The sequence below is a fragment of the Babylonia areolata genome, chromosome 8 (assembly GCF_041734735.1).
Source record: "Babylonia areolata isolate BAREFJ2019XMU chromosome 8, ASM4173473v1, whole genome shotgun sequence".
In the NCBI taxonomy this organism is placed as follows: Eukaryota; Metazoa; Mollusca; class Gastropoda; order Neogastropoda; family Buccinidae; genus Babylonia; species Babylonia areolata.
The window spans coordinates 13770588-13784053 of NC_134883.1; the positions used below are offsets into that span (position 1 = coordinate 13770588).

The 13466-nt window shown below is 43.8% G+C and overlaps 1 protein-coding gene across 2 annotated transcripts; it reads left to right on the plus strand.

Moving 5' to 3' along the window:
* The first annotated feature begins 2346 nt into the window (after nucleotides 1-2346).
* On the plus strand, nucleotides 2347-11611 carry LOC143284552 (isatin hydrolase-like). 2 transcript variants are annotated; one of them, XM_076591324.1, is made up of 6 exons: nucleotides 2347-2479; nucleotides 4388-4666; nucleotides 5265-5457; nucleotides 6461-6599; nucleotides 8695-8807; nucleotides 9441-11611. In XM_076591324.1, exons 2-6 carry the CDS (start codon nucleotides 4422-4424, stop codon nucleotides 9687-9689), a joined length of 939 nt encoding a protein of 312 aa, XP_076447439.1. In that variant the 5' UTR covers nucleotides 2347-2479; nucleotides 4388-4421; the 3' UTR covers nucleotides 9690-11611. The 2 variants fall into 2 exon arrangements, with proteins under 2 accessions (XP_076447439.1, XP_076447440.1); XM_076591325.1 differs by lacking the exon at nucleotides 2347-2479 and adding an exon at nucleotides 2837-2993.
* Nucleotides 11612-13466: the final 1855 nt, after the last annotated feature.

The window sequence follows — 13466 nt, forward strand, 5'->3', positions numbered from 1 at the left end:
TCAGTGGCATTACTCCCACACCGCCCATTCTGAGTCCCCCAAACACGACCACACCTGGGTTCGTCTGTCACTATCCAGCGTCGGCAGTCCACAGAGAACCATCGATGTTAGGTCGCCAGGAGGCCACACACCAGAGAAGACCCTGCACTGCTGCCGAGTCACTCCGGTGATGTTCAGTAGTGCCTGTTCAGATTTAACGTACCTAGGACACAACATATTAAGCCCCTTACTGACGACAATAATGGCTTAGTCGTAGAGCCAGACTGAGTGAGCGTCCCTCCCAGAGTGGAGTCCCACGTACGTCCCTTCAACGATACCTTCCCTCTCCCCACCCCGCAACGCCCCTCCCCGCCCCCCCATTGTATCTGGCGACACTGAAGACCTTCACAGGAATCATCCCAGGCACGGAAATGGAAAGTGAGGTTACCATGAGAGCAGGGCATGAAAGGCCACATAATTTGGGATTTTTTATATTGATGATGATGAAAGAGGAGGAGGATGACGACGATGATGATGACGATGCTGTTGTAGAGGCCCATTTAGGTTTGGGACTACGTGACAATGCTGTACTCTACATTTCCTTTCATAATGATATCCCGGCATCAACCAGGCCCGAGAGATACAGACACACGTAGTGTTCATCAGGAAATTAGTGGATGATACTGGACTGTGTGGTCCCAGTCTTCCCATTTTAGCCCAAAGCACATTAAACTCTGGGTAGGAGCCTGCCGCGGACCGAAAAACCCACCTCCGCTGGGATTCGAACCCGCGTCCTCTCTGCTATCAGTCCGCAAATCTAACCACTTCGCTATGGTGGCTGGTCGCTGTTGTCCATCTTGTTAGTGTCAATCGTACTCCATATTTTAGTAGCAACTCCATGAGGCTTGCAAGCTGGACTTCCAGGTCAATTGCTACTGCTAATGTTTCTTCTTTTCTTTGAAATCCTTTAGACGGGCGCAATAGCGGAGTGGTTAAGGTGTTGGACTTTCAATCCGAGGGTCCCGGGTTCGAATCTCGGTAACGGCGTCTGGTGGGTAAAGGATGGAGATTTTTCCGATCTCTCAGGTCAACATATGTGCAGACCAGCTTGTGCCTGAACCACCTTTGTGTGCATACGCAAACAGAAGATCAAATACGCACGTTAAAGATCATGTAATCCATGTCAGCGTTCGGTGGGTTATGGAAACAAGAACATACCCAGCATGCACATCCCCGAAAACGGAGTATGGCTGCCTCATATGCTAAAGCAACAACATTTTCCCATTTACACTTACCTGTTCTGTACCCACCTTGCTTTGGAGGGAGAATGTACCTCTGTTCAAGATCCCTTGCGAGTTTCCTGGCTATCATGCGTTCCATGAGTTTTCCAGCAATGTTTTTGCTTGCGTAATAATCCGGTAGCCGCTTACCTGATGATGGTCCTTCCCTGGTTTTGGTATGGGTTTTAAGAAGCTGTGTGTCCAATCCTCCGGCACATGTTCATGTTTTATCACTTTGTTGTATGAACCGTTTGAGCAGAGCAGATATTTTTTTTTCATTTGCCTTTAGCTTGCGGATCAGTATCTAATAATGTGTCTGGGGTTGGGGTGGCCTTTCCATGCGACGATAAAAATGCCAAACCTCTGTCGATGTGTATTGTCATAGCTCAGTGCCTCGCAAAACTGTCTCCACTTAACTTTTTTCTTTCCTAATTTTCTCGTCCGTTCTCTCTCTCTCTCTCTCTCTCTCTCTCTCTCTCTCTCTCTCTCTCTCTCTCTCTCTCTCTCTCTCATACCCTCTTTTTCTCTCTCCCACCTCCTTCTCTCATACTTTCTCTCACACTCCTTTCACCCCCTCATATATATATATAGACAGAGAGAGAGAGAGAGAGAGAGAGAGAGAGAGAGAGAGAGAGAGAGAACGAACGAACGAACGAAATTTTATTTTACGAGGGTAAAGGAGTAAGCACAAAGTATTTGTTTACATCCGGCCCGCTGGGCAAGAATAATTATTGAGAAAAAAAAGGTGAGAGTCAATTCACAACACCAACGTCAAAATTACACAAGTATGTGTAAACATAAACATATATTATTATAGAGAAAGTGTGTGTGTGTGTGTGTGTGTGTGTGTGTGTGACGGGGGATGGGAGGGAGGAGTTATGAGTGTGTGTGTGTGTGTGTGTGTGTGTGTGTGTGTGTGTGTAAGGGGGTGTTTATGAGTGTGTGTATACTTGTGTGAGTGGGTGTGGTTGTGTATGGCCTCTAAACCCCCCTGCCCCTCCCCCCCCCCCAACCCCACCCCGTGCCCCCCTCATCCCCCTCCGCACTCTCACCTGCTTCTCGTTTGACATGGAGTGGAGTTGTTTTAACGACCTATTGGCGAAAGGCTCTCAACTGCATATATAAGAGAAGCTCAGCTGGCGAACCAAACCAGCGACAGTTTTACAACTTGTTCCCGGTAACCTGTTCGAAAAGGTCAAAGTAAACAGAAAGAGAGAGAGGTAAGAGTAATGTGTCGTCGTGCACTTAGCGCACGAAAAAGAACCCACGGCAACAAAAGGGTTGTTCCTGGCAAAATTCTGTAGAAAAATCCACTTGGATAGGAAAAACAAATAAAACTGCACGCAGGAAAAAATAGCAACAAAAAAAAAGGGTGGCGCTGTAGTGTAGCAACGCGCTCTCCCTGGGGAGAGCAGCCCGAATTTCACACAGAGAAATCTGTTGTGATAAAAAGAGAAATACAAACACAAATACAAACAAATGATTGTCATCATCATTTGTCACTGATACTTGGTCGTTTTGTGTCATTAGCGAAGATCAGGTTTTGGTCGTTATGCAGTAACAAGACTTCTATCACTTACACTAAGTGGTTTGATCGTCTAAACAGTCTGGCAGACTGACGAATGTTTTACATGGCAAAGCAGGCTCCCAGAGGAGAGAGTGTATTGTTTGTTATTCATCGTCAGCGCTGTGTTTTGTGACTGCTCTTGGCTATCCAGCTCTGGGAGTGGAGAGGTTTGTGTTTTTATTAGTTTTTGTTTTCAGTCCAGTTTCTGTTTAAGTGTTATCATTATCATTATAAGTATTAGTACAAGTAGTATTAAAACGAGGTGGTTTTGCACGTAAGTAGTTTTTTGGTGATTAGTAGTGGTTTTTGTAGTAGTAGTTGTAGTTGTTGTTTTTGTTGCTGCTGTTGTTGTGCGCGCGCACTACCACTTTGATGGCGACGAGCTTCTCGTGAGATTTGTGGTTATTATTTGGGTGAAAAAGTTTGGGTTTAAAAAAAATATTCATGACTGTTGTTCTCGGTTGTTTTTGTTTTTGTTTGTTTGTTTGTTGTTGTTGATGGTGGTGGTTATATTATTGTAAGTTTTGGTGAAGTTATTAATATCTCTTCTTCTTCTTCTTCTTCTTCCATCTGTCTATCTGCACGCGTATCCTTTATTTAGTTTCTATGATTATTGACATAGCATTTTTTTCTGTTCCTCTCTTGTAGACGCGCACGCACTTTTGCAGTGTCCCAGTTGTAACTGTTCATTTTCAAAAACCAATATGTATTATTTTCTATTATGTATGGCTAACGGTATGAGGACATGGGCTTCTCGCGTCCGAAAATGTCTAAATTCATATGGTTTTGCGTTTGTTTGGGATAACTAGGGTGTCCAATGTATTGCAGGTTTTTTTGTTTTTTTTGTGTGGATGTTTTAGAAGAAGGATAATTGATTGTAGGTGGCAGGAATGGCACGACCACATGTATATCAGTGATATATTTGCACAGTATAAACTTTTTAAGACAACGCACAATTTAGAACAATGCATGGAACAAAATGAATAATCAGATATGTAAAGAGTGCTCTAAGCAAATTTAGATTCGGTGATTGATATTGCCTGCCATTGCTGTAGATACAGAGGCGTAAGTGAACAGGAACTAATGTGCAGATTGTGCAGTCAGGCTAAAGAAGACGAAATCCATTTTTGTTTTTTTGCCCTGCTTTTCACGATCTTAGAGTGACATTGATTCTTTCAAAGTGTTATACAGAACCTTGTGATTTCAGGCTAGATATGTTGTTGTCAACAAGAAACGAGACGGGTCTCTTTAATTTTGCCCTGTGTATTTATTAAGCAAGCAAGAGGCTACGTACTTCAGTCTCTCAATGTAACATTTGTTTGTAGAATTCATGTTTGTTAACTTTTAATTGTGTTAGTCAGTGAGAATTATGATGATGCATTATGTTCTTTGGTATTAGCCCCTTCAGTTGGCCTTAAACTGAATGCATATTCGTGTTCTCTCTCATTCTCTGACTCTCTAAATCTGAAATGACATCTTTGAGGTACTGCACTCTTCTCTCTCATTCTCTGACTCTCCAAGTCTGAAATGACTTCTTTGAGGTACTGCACTCTGGTTTCAGCACTCAGCATCAGACGCCAGCGATAAAGATAACGATGACAACGTTTCCCCTAACGTTGACGGTCACGGTGTTGGTGCTGGTGACGTCAAAGGTGGCAAAGGTGACGTCACTTCCCTTGGGCGATCTGAACCTGACCGGCGAGGCTGCAGATACTACTAATGCCGTTAACGTCTATGACCTGACGTACAACCTGGGCAATACCTCCGTGTTCTGGCCAGGGCAGCCCCCCTTTAACTTCACCATCCTTCGCAGGGGATACTTTGGACCAGCTCAAATCTGGTCAGTCAGCTTTTCACGCACTTATGGCGCTCATTCGGCGCAAAAGGAGTCCTTTATTTATTTATCCATTATGTATTTATTTATTTATTTATTTATTTATTCATTTATCTATTTAAGTATTTGTTTATCTATTCATTTATTTATTTACCTATTCATACTAATTTTTTGAAGAAATTTGCCAGGGAAAATCTTTATGTAGCCATGCGCGCCGAGTGCATGTTACACACGGGACCTCGGCTCATCGTCTCTTTCGAACGCAAACCGATGACAATAATCCACAAAAGTCATAGAGCCCAGACTAAGCAGGCTGATCATCTTTTGAACAAATGACAGGTTGATTACCAACAAATTGACGGACTGAGAGACAGACAAACAGATAGATAGATAGATAAGATAGATAGATAGATAGGTTACCAACAAATTGACCGACTGAGAGACAGACAAACAAATAGACAGATAGATAGATTACCAATAAATTGACTGACTGAGAGACAAACAAATAAATAGATAGATAGATTAGACAGACACACAGACAGATGCACAACCTGGTCAATTCACCGCTTTAACTAGTTCCTGGACTGATCGAACACTACAACAGGTGGGAAGCAAACTACTTCGGGATGGGGGAGCACGGGGGGACACACATCGACTCCCCGGCCCATTTCGCCAAAGGAAGATGGCGGACGCACCAGATCCCTGCCTCCAACCTCATGGGGCCCGGGATTGTCCTTGACGTCAAAAACAAGACCACGGACAACCCGCTGTACGCCGTAACGAAGGAGGACTTCTTGGTAAGGTTGTAGGGATGGATGGGTGGATGGATGGATGGGTGGGTGGGTGGGTGGGTGGATGGATGGATGGATGGATGGATGGGTCGTGTTCTTTGTGTGCTCGCTCTTGTCGGTTTTTTTTTTTTAATGGACGAGTGGATGGATGGATGGGAAGAAGGATGGATGGGTGGGCGGGTGGGTGGATGGATGGGTGGGTGGATGGGTGAGTGGCTGGGTGGATGGATGGGTCGTGTTCTTTGTGTGCTCGCTCTTGTCGTTTTTTTATGGACGTATGGATGGGTGGATGGATGGATGGATGGATGGATGGATGGGTGGATGGATGGATGGATGGATGGGTAGGTGGATGGATGGATGGATAGGTCGTGTTCTTTGTGTGCTTGCTCTTGTCGTTTTTTGTTTTTTTTATTATTTATGGACGGATGGATAGTTGGGTGGATGGGTGGATGGATGGGTGGATGGATGGATGGATGAAGGGATGGATGATGGATGGATAGGTCGTGTTCTTTGTGTGCTTGCTCTTGTCGTGTTTTTTTCCTCCTGTCTTTCTTCTGTTTTAATCTGTCTCTGTTTGGATGTCTGTCTGTCTGTCTCTATGCCTGTCTGTCTCTTTCTTTCTACTCCGTTTCTCTCCCCTTCCTCCCTCCCCCCTCCCCACCTCCCCGCCGCCCCCCACCCCCCACCCCCCACCCCCACTCTCTCTCTTCTCTCTGAATTTTACACAGACTCTGTGTTGTGTTCTGTTCTGAAGTGACACAAAGCAATGCAATGCAATGCAATGCAATACAACGCACCGTGATGCAATGCAATGCAATACAATACAACGCACCGTGATGCAATGCAATACAATACAACGCACCGTGATGCAATGCAATACAATACAACGCACCGTGATGCAATGCAATGCAATACAATACAACGCACCGTGATGCAATGCAATGCAATGCAGTACATAGCTTCACTGTACCCACCCACACCCCGACTCCCACTCCCAACCTCATTCCAGCAATGGGAAGCGGTACACGGCATCATACCTGAACACGCCGTGGTGCTGGTCAAATTCGGGTGGGGCGACCGCTACCCGGACCCCAAACTGGTGTTCAACACTGAAGACCCTGAGGACCCTTCTACCTACCGATTTCCGGGTATCATTCCTTCTTGTTTGCCTGTCTGCCTTGCATATCTGTTATGCATGTGTGGGTGTATGTGTGAATGTGTGTCTTCATGTTTTACATTTATTTGCTTATTTATCATCATTGTTGTCTTATTTATTCATTTATTTATTTTTGTTATCATTATTTTATTATTTTTATTATTATTACTACTACCTTTTTCTATATTATATATATATTTTTTTTTATGTAAGCTCATCTATTATTTATTCACCTTTTTTTTCTTTCTTTTTTTTTTCTCAAGGCCTGACAAAGCGCGTTGGGTTACGCTGCTGGTCAGGCATCTGCTTGGCAGATGTGGTGTAGCGTATATGGTTTTGTCCGAACGCAGTGACGCCTCCTTGAGCTACTGAAACTGAAACTGAAACTGTCTGCCTGTCTGCCTGTCTGTCTGTCTGTTTTGTCTTCTCTGTCTTCTTCTTCTTCTTCGTTCGTGGGCTGCAATTCCCACGTTCACTTGTATGTACACGAGTGGGCTTTTGCGTGTATGACCGTTTTTACCCCCGCCATGTAGGCAGCCATATTCCATTTTCGGGGTGTGTGCATGCTGGGCATGTTCTTGTTTCCATAACCCACCGAACGCTGATTCTTCTGCTTGCGTATACACACGAAGGGGGTTCAGGCAACAAGCAAGTCTGTACATACGTTGACCTGTTTTGTCTGACTCATCATCTGTGTGTGTGTGTGTGTGTGCGTGCGTGCGTGCTTGCGTGCGTGCGTGTGTGTGTGTGTGTGTGTGTGTGTGTGTGTGTGCGTGCGTGCGTGCGTGCGTGCGTGCGTGCGTGCTTGCGTGCGTGCGTGCGTGCGTGCGTGTGTGTGTGTGTGTGTGTGTGTGTGTGTGTGTGTGTGTGCTGGTCTGTTTATATGTCCGTTGTACCTGTCTGTATGTCTCTGTCTCTGTTTCTGTCTCACTCACTCGTTTTCTCTTTTAACTCTCACCTGCCTGCCTACCTGCATCCCTGACCACCTACCTGTCTACCTGCCTGCCTAGGTTCCAGTCCACCTATCTACCCACCTAGTTTCCAATCTACCTACCTACCCACCTAGTTTCCAATCTACCTACCTACCCACCTAGTTTCCAATCTACCTACCTACCCACCTCTCTACCTACCTGCCAACCAACCCACCTACCCACCTACCTGAACGCCCAGCTACCTGCCTATCTACCTACGTACCTATCAGCCTTCCTAACTATCTGCCTAACTGACTACTTGCCTGCCTAACTAACCTACCTCCCAATCGCCCTTCCAATTCGCCTACTTACCAATCTACTTTACCTTCTACTTGCCAACCTGTTGACCAACCTACCTACATGTCTACCAATGTTTCTTCTTGCCAACCAACCTGTCTACCTTCCTACCTATTTAGCCACCTACCTGCCTTCCTGTCTACTTGCATGCTTACATACGTGTCTGCCTACCTGCCTTCTCATCTTCCTACTTACCTGTCTACTTTAATTTCCACCTGCTAATATGTCGACCTCCGTTTCTTCCTGCGAACCAACCTGCCTACCTGCCTACCTACCTACCAATCTGCCTACCTGCATATCTACATACCTGTCTACCTACCTGCCTGCCTGCCTGTTTATCTACTCACCTACCTACTACCTGCCTACTTACCTAACTACCATAATAATCACCTACATACCTACCTGAAACCTACAAACCTACCTACATACCGCTGCGAAACGTTTCTATGTGTCTGCTTACCTACCTACCTACCTACCTACCTACCTACCTACACACACACACACACACACACACACACACACACACACACACACACACACACACACATCTGCTTACCTACATCCTACTTATTTTCCTACTTACCGAAAAACCTACCTACATACCTACCTACCGCTGTATTTACGTTTCTATCTCTCTGATTACCTACCAACCTACCTACCTACCTACGTATCTGCCTTCCCACCTGCCTACTTATTTACCTATGAATACCTACCTACCTACTTTCCTACCTACCTTTCTACCTACCTGCCTACCTGCCTGCATGCCTGCAGGAGTTGTGATTTCTATTTACGTGCCTTTGGTACCTGGTTTGTCCCCAGGACTGGGCCTGGACGCCGTCAACTGGCTGGTGGATAACCGAAACCTGACCGCCATTGGGGTGGACACAGCCACACCTGACGTGTCCAATGCCTCCGACTTCCCTGCACACAGGGTTCGTGCCTGTGGGTGTGGATGGATGAATGGAAGGAAAGAAGGAAGGAAGGGAGGAAGGAAGGAGGATTAGATGTATAGAAGGAAGGAAGGGAGGGAGGGAGGAAGGATTGGATGTATAGAAGGAAGGAAGGATTGGATGTATAGAAGGAAGGAAGGAAGGAAGGAAGGAAGGAAGGACTGGATGTATAGAAGGAAGGAAGGAAGGAAGGGTTGGATGATAGAAGGAAGGAAGGAAGGAAAGAAGGAAAGGAAGGAACGAAAACAAAATTAGAGGAAGGGAAAGACTGATGAAGAAACTCAACCCAACCCAACCCAACCCAGCCCAACACAACCCAACCCAAACCCACCCCAACCAAACCCAACCCACCCCAACATAACCCAACCCAGCCCAACCCAACCCACCCCAGCACAACCCAATCCAACCTAACCAACCCCAACACAACCCAACCCAGCCCACCCCAACCCAACCTACCCCAGCCCAACCCAACAGGACAACAGCCCACTCCTACCCAACCCAACCCAGCCCAACCTAACCCACTCCACCCCACCACAACCCAACCCATCCCAACCCAACCCAACCCAACCCATCCCAACAGGACAATAATAACAATACCTTTTCGACCTCCTCCAGATTCTGCTGGGCAATGACGTCCTGATCCTGGAGTACGTGGCCAATCTGGACACGCTGCCCCCTCGAGGCTTCTACGTCATCATCGGCGTCATCAAGCTGGAGGACGGGAGCGGGGGTCCCGCCAGGATTCTGGCAATCAGCGGGGCTGAGGCAGCAGGGGGGTACCACGTCCCAAACGCTGTCGTCATGGTCGTTGTGGCGATGATGGCTGCAGTTAGTGTGGGAGGGCGTGGCGGGGTCTGCTTTTGAGGGGTTGCTGAGGGGCTTGATGAAAAGGACCTCGTTTTTTATTTTTATTTTTTTTTTTTAAATTTTTTTTTTTTTTAAGAGTATATTATCTGTCATTTTATGGCCTTGCATGCGTGGGTGGACATTTTTTTAGGCCTGAGTTTACATTATCTTTGCCTGCAAATTATCGCGTGAGGGAAATCGTAGACAATGGCTTTGCATAGTTAGCATTTATCACTAATGATACTTTTTTTTCTTTTGTGGAACACTATCGTCTTCCGGTTAAACTACAGTGCAGTACAGTGCATCACTATGGTTTTAGTAAAATGGAGGAATAGGGGATGAACGACAGGCACGTCCTTCACAAACTGACTTGACAAGGATGATTCATGAAATAAACTAAGCTAAGATTTAAACAAAATGAAATGAAGTTTAGGAGGGAGGGGTTTTGGCCGTGCGATTTAAAAACCTTCAGAGAGAGCAATCAGGATCCGGCCTTTTGAATTCTGTCTGCTGGAGAGAGCCATGTCAACATTACTGTCCCCTCCTCTCCCTCTTTCTTCTCTACTCATCTTCCTTCTTCCCTTCCTTATCTTCTCTCGATGTTGTAGTTGCTGCTGTTATTGTTGTTGCTGATGTTGTTGTTCTTGTTGTCTTCTTCTTCTTCTGCCAATCAAAAACAGAACCACAGGTAAACTGCTTAAGTATATTAAGACCGTGTATGATTCTGTTCAGCCTAGGATACGATGCGAAGCTAACTTAACAGATTAAACTAATTGCATTGTTGGTGCGAAACAGGGAGACATATGTAGTCGATTTATGTGTATTAACGAGTTAGCGTTAGAGGCAGTAAACAATGGAAGACATAAGATAAGATAAGATAAGAATAACTTTATTATCTCCAACTGAAGAAATTTGGTCAGGTGCATTATCACAACATAGACAAGTAAACAACATGGGGACCATAACTGTAAAAGCCAACAACAGCCCCTACAAATATTACGAAGATACAAATGTAAAAAAAAAAAATCAAAAAAAAAAAAAAAAATCACATACATCGTTTCATACATACAGCCACACACTGCAGGTAATAACTAGTATTCTTAATGTAAAAACAGAAAGAATTAAGAAACATTATTTGAATATGATTATAAACATAGCCTACTATACTGCACATTGATTATAACAGACAGATAAGATAAGAATAAAGATGAATTGCGGAAAACCACAACCAGATAATCAGCACACACCCGCACCCCCTCCCCCCCCCCCCCTTCGACCCCACACACGCTGATAACTTGATTAAACAAGAGTAATAAACATATGTTCTCAAATAAAAGCATTTCACATATTCGCTTTTAAAAACATTGCAATTAATTATTACATCGTAATTATTAAACAGAAATATATTTAGAATATGGACGTTAGCATGGTGCTATTTCTTACCTGGCGTATTCGACTTTTTTTCCTTCTGTTTGCCGATGTTGTTTTTGTTTTATGAAATAGTTGTTGGGTTACAAAACCAGTGGAATAGTTGATATTACTTACAGCTTCCCTACTTCATTCAAAAAAGAAATGTGAATAAAAGCATTATGGAAGGTTGGGTGCTTGGGAACAATTACGAGTATAACGCTCTTGTAATGTCTGCAGTTAATGTGTGCAACTACTTCGTAATATTGTTCTCCATTCGCAGTTGCAGTTCTACATGAAGATCATGCTAGCAGAGCCACACTTGCTTTGTTCTGTTTTGTGCAGAAGTTACACGTAACTTTCTTGTACTGTTTTTGAAATTTTTGACTCACAGGTGCAACCCTTAGTACAGATAGTACAGTATGGATCAGAAATATTGGGACGAAGTACGGTTTCATTGCAAATCTGTACACTTATTTGTACCAAAATCTATTGGGGAATTCATTGACAAACGCCCAGTAACAAAAACAAAATGGCGAAAGAAACCGATACACGATTTGTATGAGTTCTGCTGTCAATAGTATTCGTTACTTGTAAAGATAATTTCGCACAAATGACATCAACTTACTATAATATATTTATGAAACCATACAAAACGTTGAATTGCTTGGAATTAGTGGAATTAGAAACTGGGTATCTAATGCATGACTTTGTTTATATGAAAATTTATATGAAAATTTGTTTGACATGCATGGCGAATACAAGATTTTGCCTGCATAAAAGTTTTCTTTCTGTATTTTGCCAATGATTGATTGATTGCACGTGCCATATCTAGAATGAAAACAAGGATACAAGTGAATGATTTAGTCTGTAACAGAACATTTTGTTGTCTGTATTACCTTCAACCGTGTTCGTTATTGAATACCGGCAGGTGTGTCACATGCATAACAAATTTCAGACTTGAGTATATCTGATCGGTCTGTCCATCGTTTTAGGTCCAGAAGTGGTTTTTTTTAATTCTGCACTGATTTGTCCACTGTGCAAATGAAATGCAAAAGAACATGGAGCAGACTTTGTTCTTTGTTGTGAGGTACTGAAACATATCCCAGAAATGTTCGTTGATCCTAAATATTGTTGACAAGCAAGCCTTTTTTTTAAGCGCTTTTACTTTTGTCATGTACTGGTAGGAGAACTGTGAGAAATCAATTTCTGTATCGTTATGAGGCGTTCAGATGTAGAGTAGAACCAATTTTTAGTTAACTGTTTTCATAGCTATATCATATCGTTGTTTATAATTGCTGTATAACGTTCACATACCCCTTCCCAGGGGCTTTTGCCTGAAACGAATGAACCATCTGCAATGGCATCTGTAACTTTTTTAAATGTGTTAACTATACATTTTGTACCGCAATATTGGCACATTTTAAGCTGTTGATTTAGAACATAATTATGCCACTGTTGTTATTGTTGCCGAAGATTTGATTGGTTGCTGCTGTCTTCCAACTTTCATTATACACATGTGGGCAGGTTTCTTCAAATGTTCTCATGATAATCGGATAATAAAACAAAACAAAAAAACAAAAATGATTTTCGAATCCAATGACTTTATTGTGGGCGCACGTGCGTCCGTGTCTGTGAACAAGAATTCCAAGTGCGTAACACGAGTGTCAGCCATTAAATAAGCACATGTGTGTGTGTGTGTGTGCGCGCGCGCGTGCGTGCGTGCGTAAGTGTGTGTGTATGTGTGTGTGAGTGTGTGTGCGTAAGTGTAAGTGTCCGTGCGCACGCACGCACGCGCGCGCGCGCTTGTGTGTGAAACTGTACGTCTGTGCGTGACAGAGAGAGAGAGAGAAACTGAAGAGTTTGTATACCAGGACAACACACTCAGACACGACAGGGGAGCAGGTAGCGACATCAAGAGCCATCTCAGCAAGGCCATATTAGCCTTGAGGATGCTGAAAAACGTGTCAGAACCCAGAACGTGTCAAAGGCTTTTTCTTGGTCTTCAAAGACAAGGTGGAGCACCTTTTGGTAGTCATATGCTTTCCGCAGAGTTGTCCCAGGGCAATGACAGCGTCCGTGCAGCTTCATATGTTTCTGAAGCCAAACTGAGCTTCAGTCTGAAGTGTTAATATCAGTTAGCATGAATTATTCCAGTCACGTTTCATGGCTGATTCAGTTTCGGTGAAAAAGAACAGTCAACAAAAGTGAAAATTGCTGTCATCTCAGCCGTGTAATCATGTGTGTGTCTGTGCGTGGGTGTTAGTGTGAGTGTTGGAGAGTAACAGTTGTAGTATTGATTGTATGTTACTTTGTGAGTTTTATGCATTGTGTTTTTATAATAATCATTAATGATTCTGTTTTATGTTTCTACTACATTTTATATGC

What these genes read in the sequence shown, in the direction of transcription:
- LOC143284552 (XM_076591324.1), top strand. Translation starts at nt 4,422, where the DNA reads ATGACAACGTTTCCCCTAACGTTGACGGTCACGGTGTTGGTGCTGGTG. An exon ending in TAACGAAGGAGGACTTCTTG is followed by an intron (nt 5,458 to 6,460) that starts GTAAGGTTGTAG and finishes ACCTCATTCCAG; the next exon opens with CAATGGGAAGCGGTACACGG. An exon ending in CCGACTTCCCTGCACACAGG is followed by an intron (nt 8,808 to 9,440) that starts GTTCGTGCCTGT and finishes GACCTCCTCCAG; the next exon opens with ATTCTGCTGGGCAATGACGT.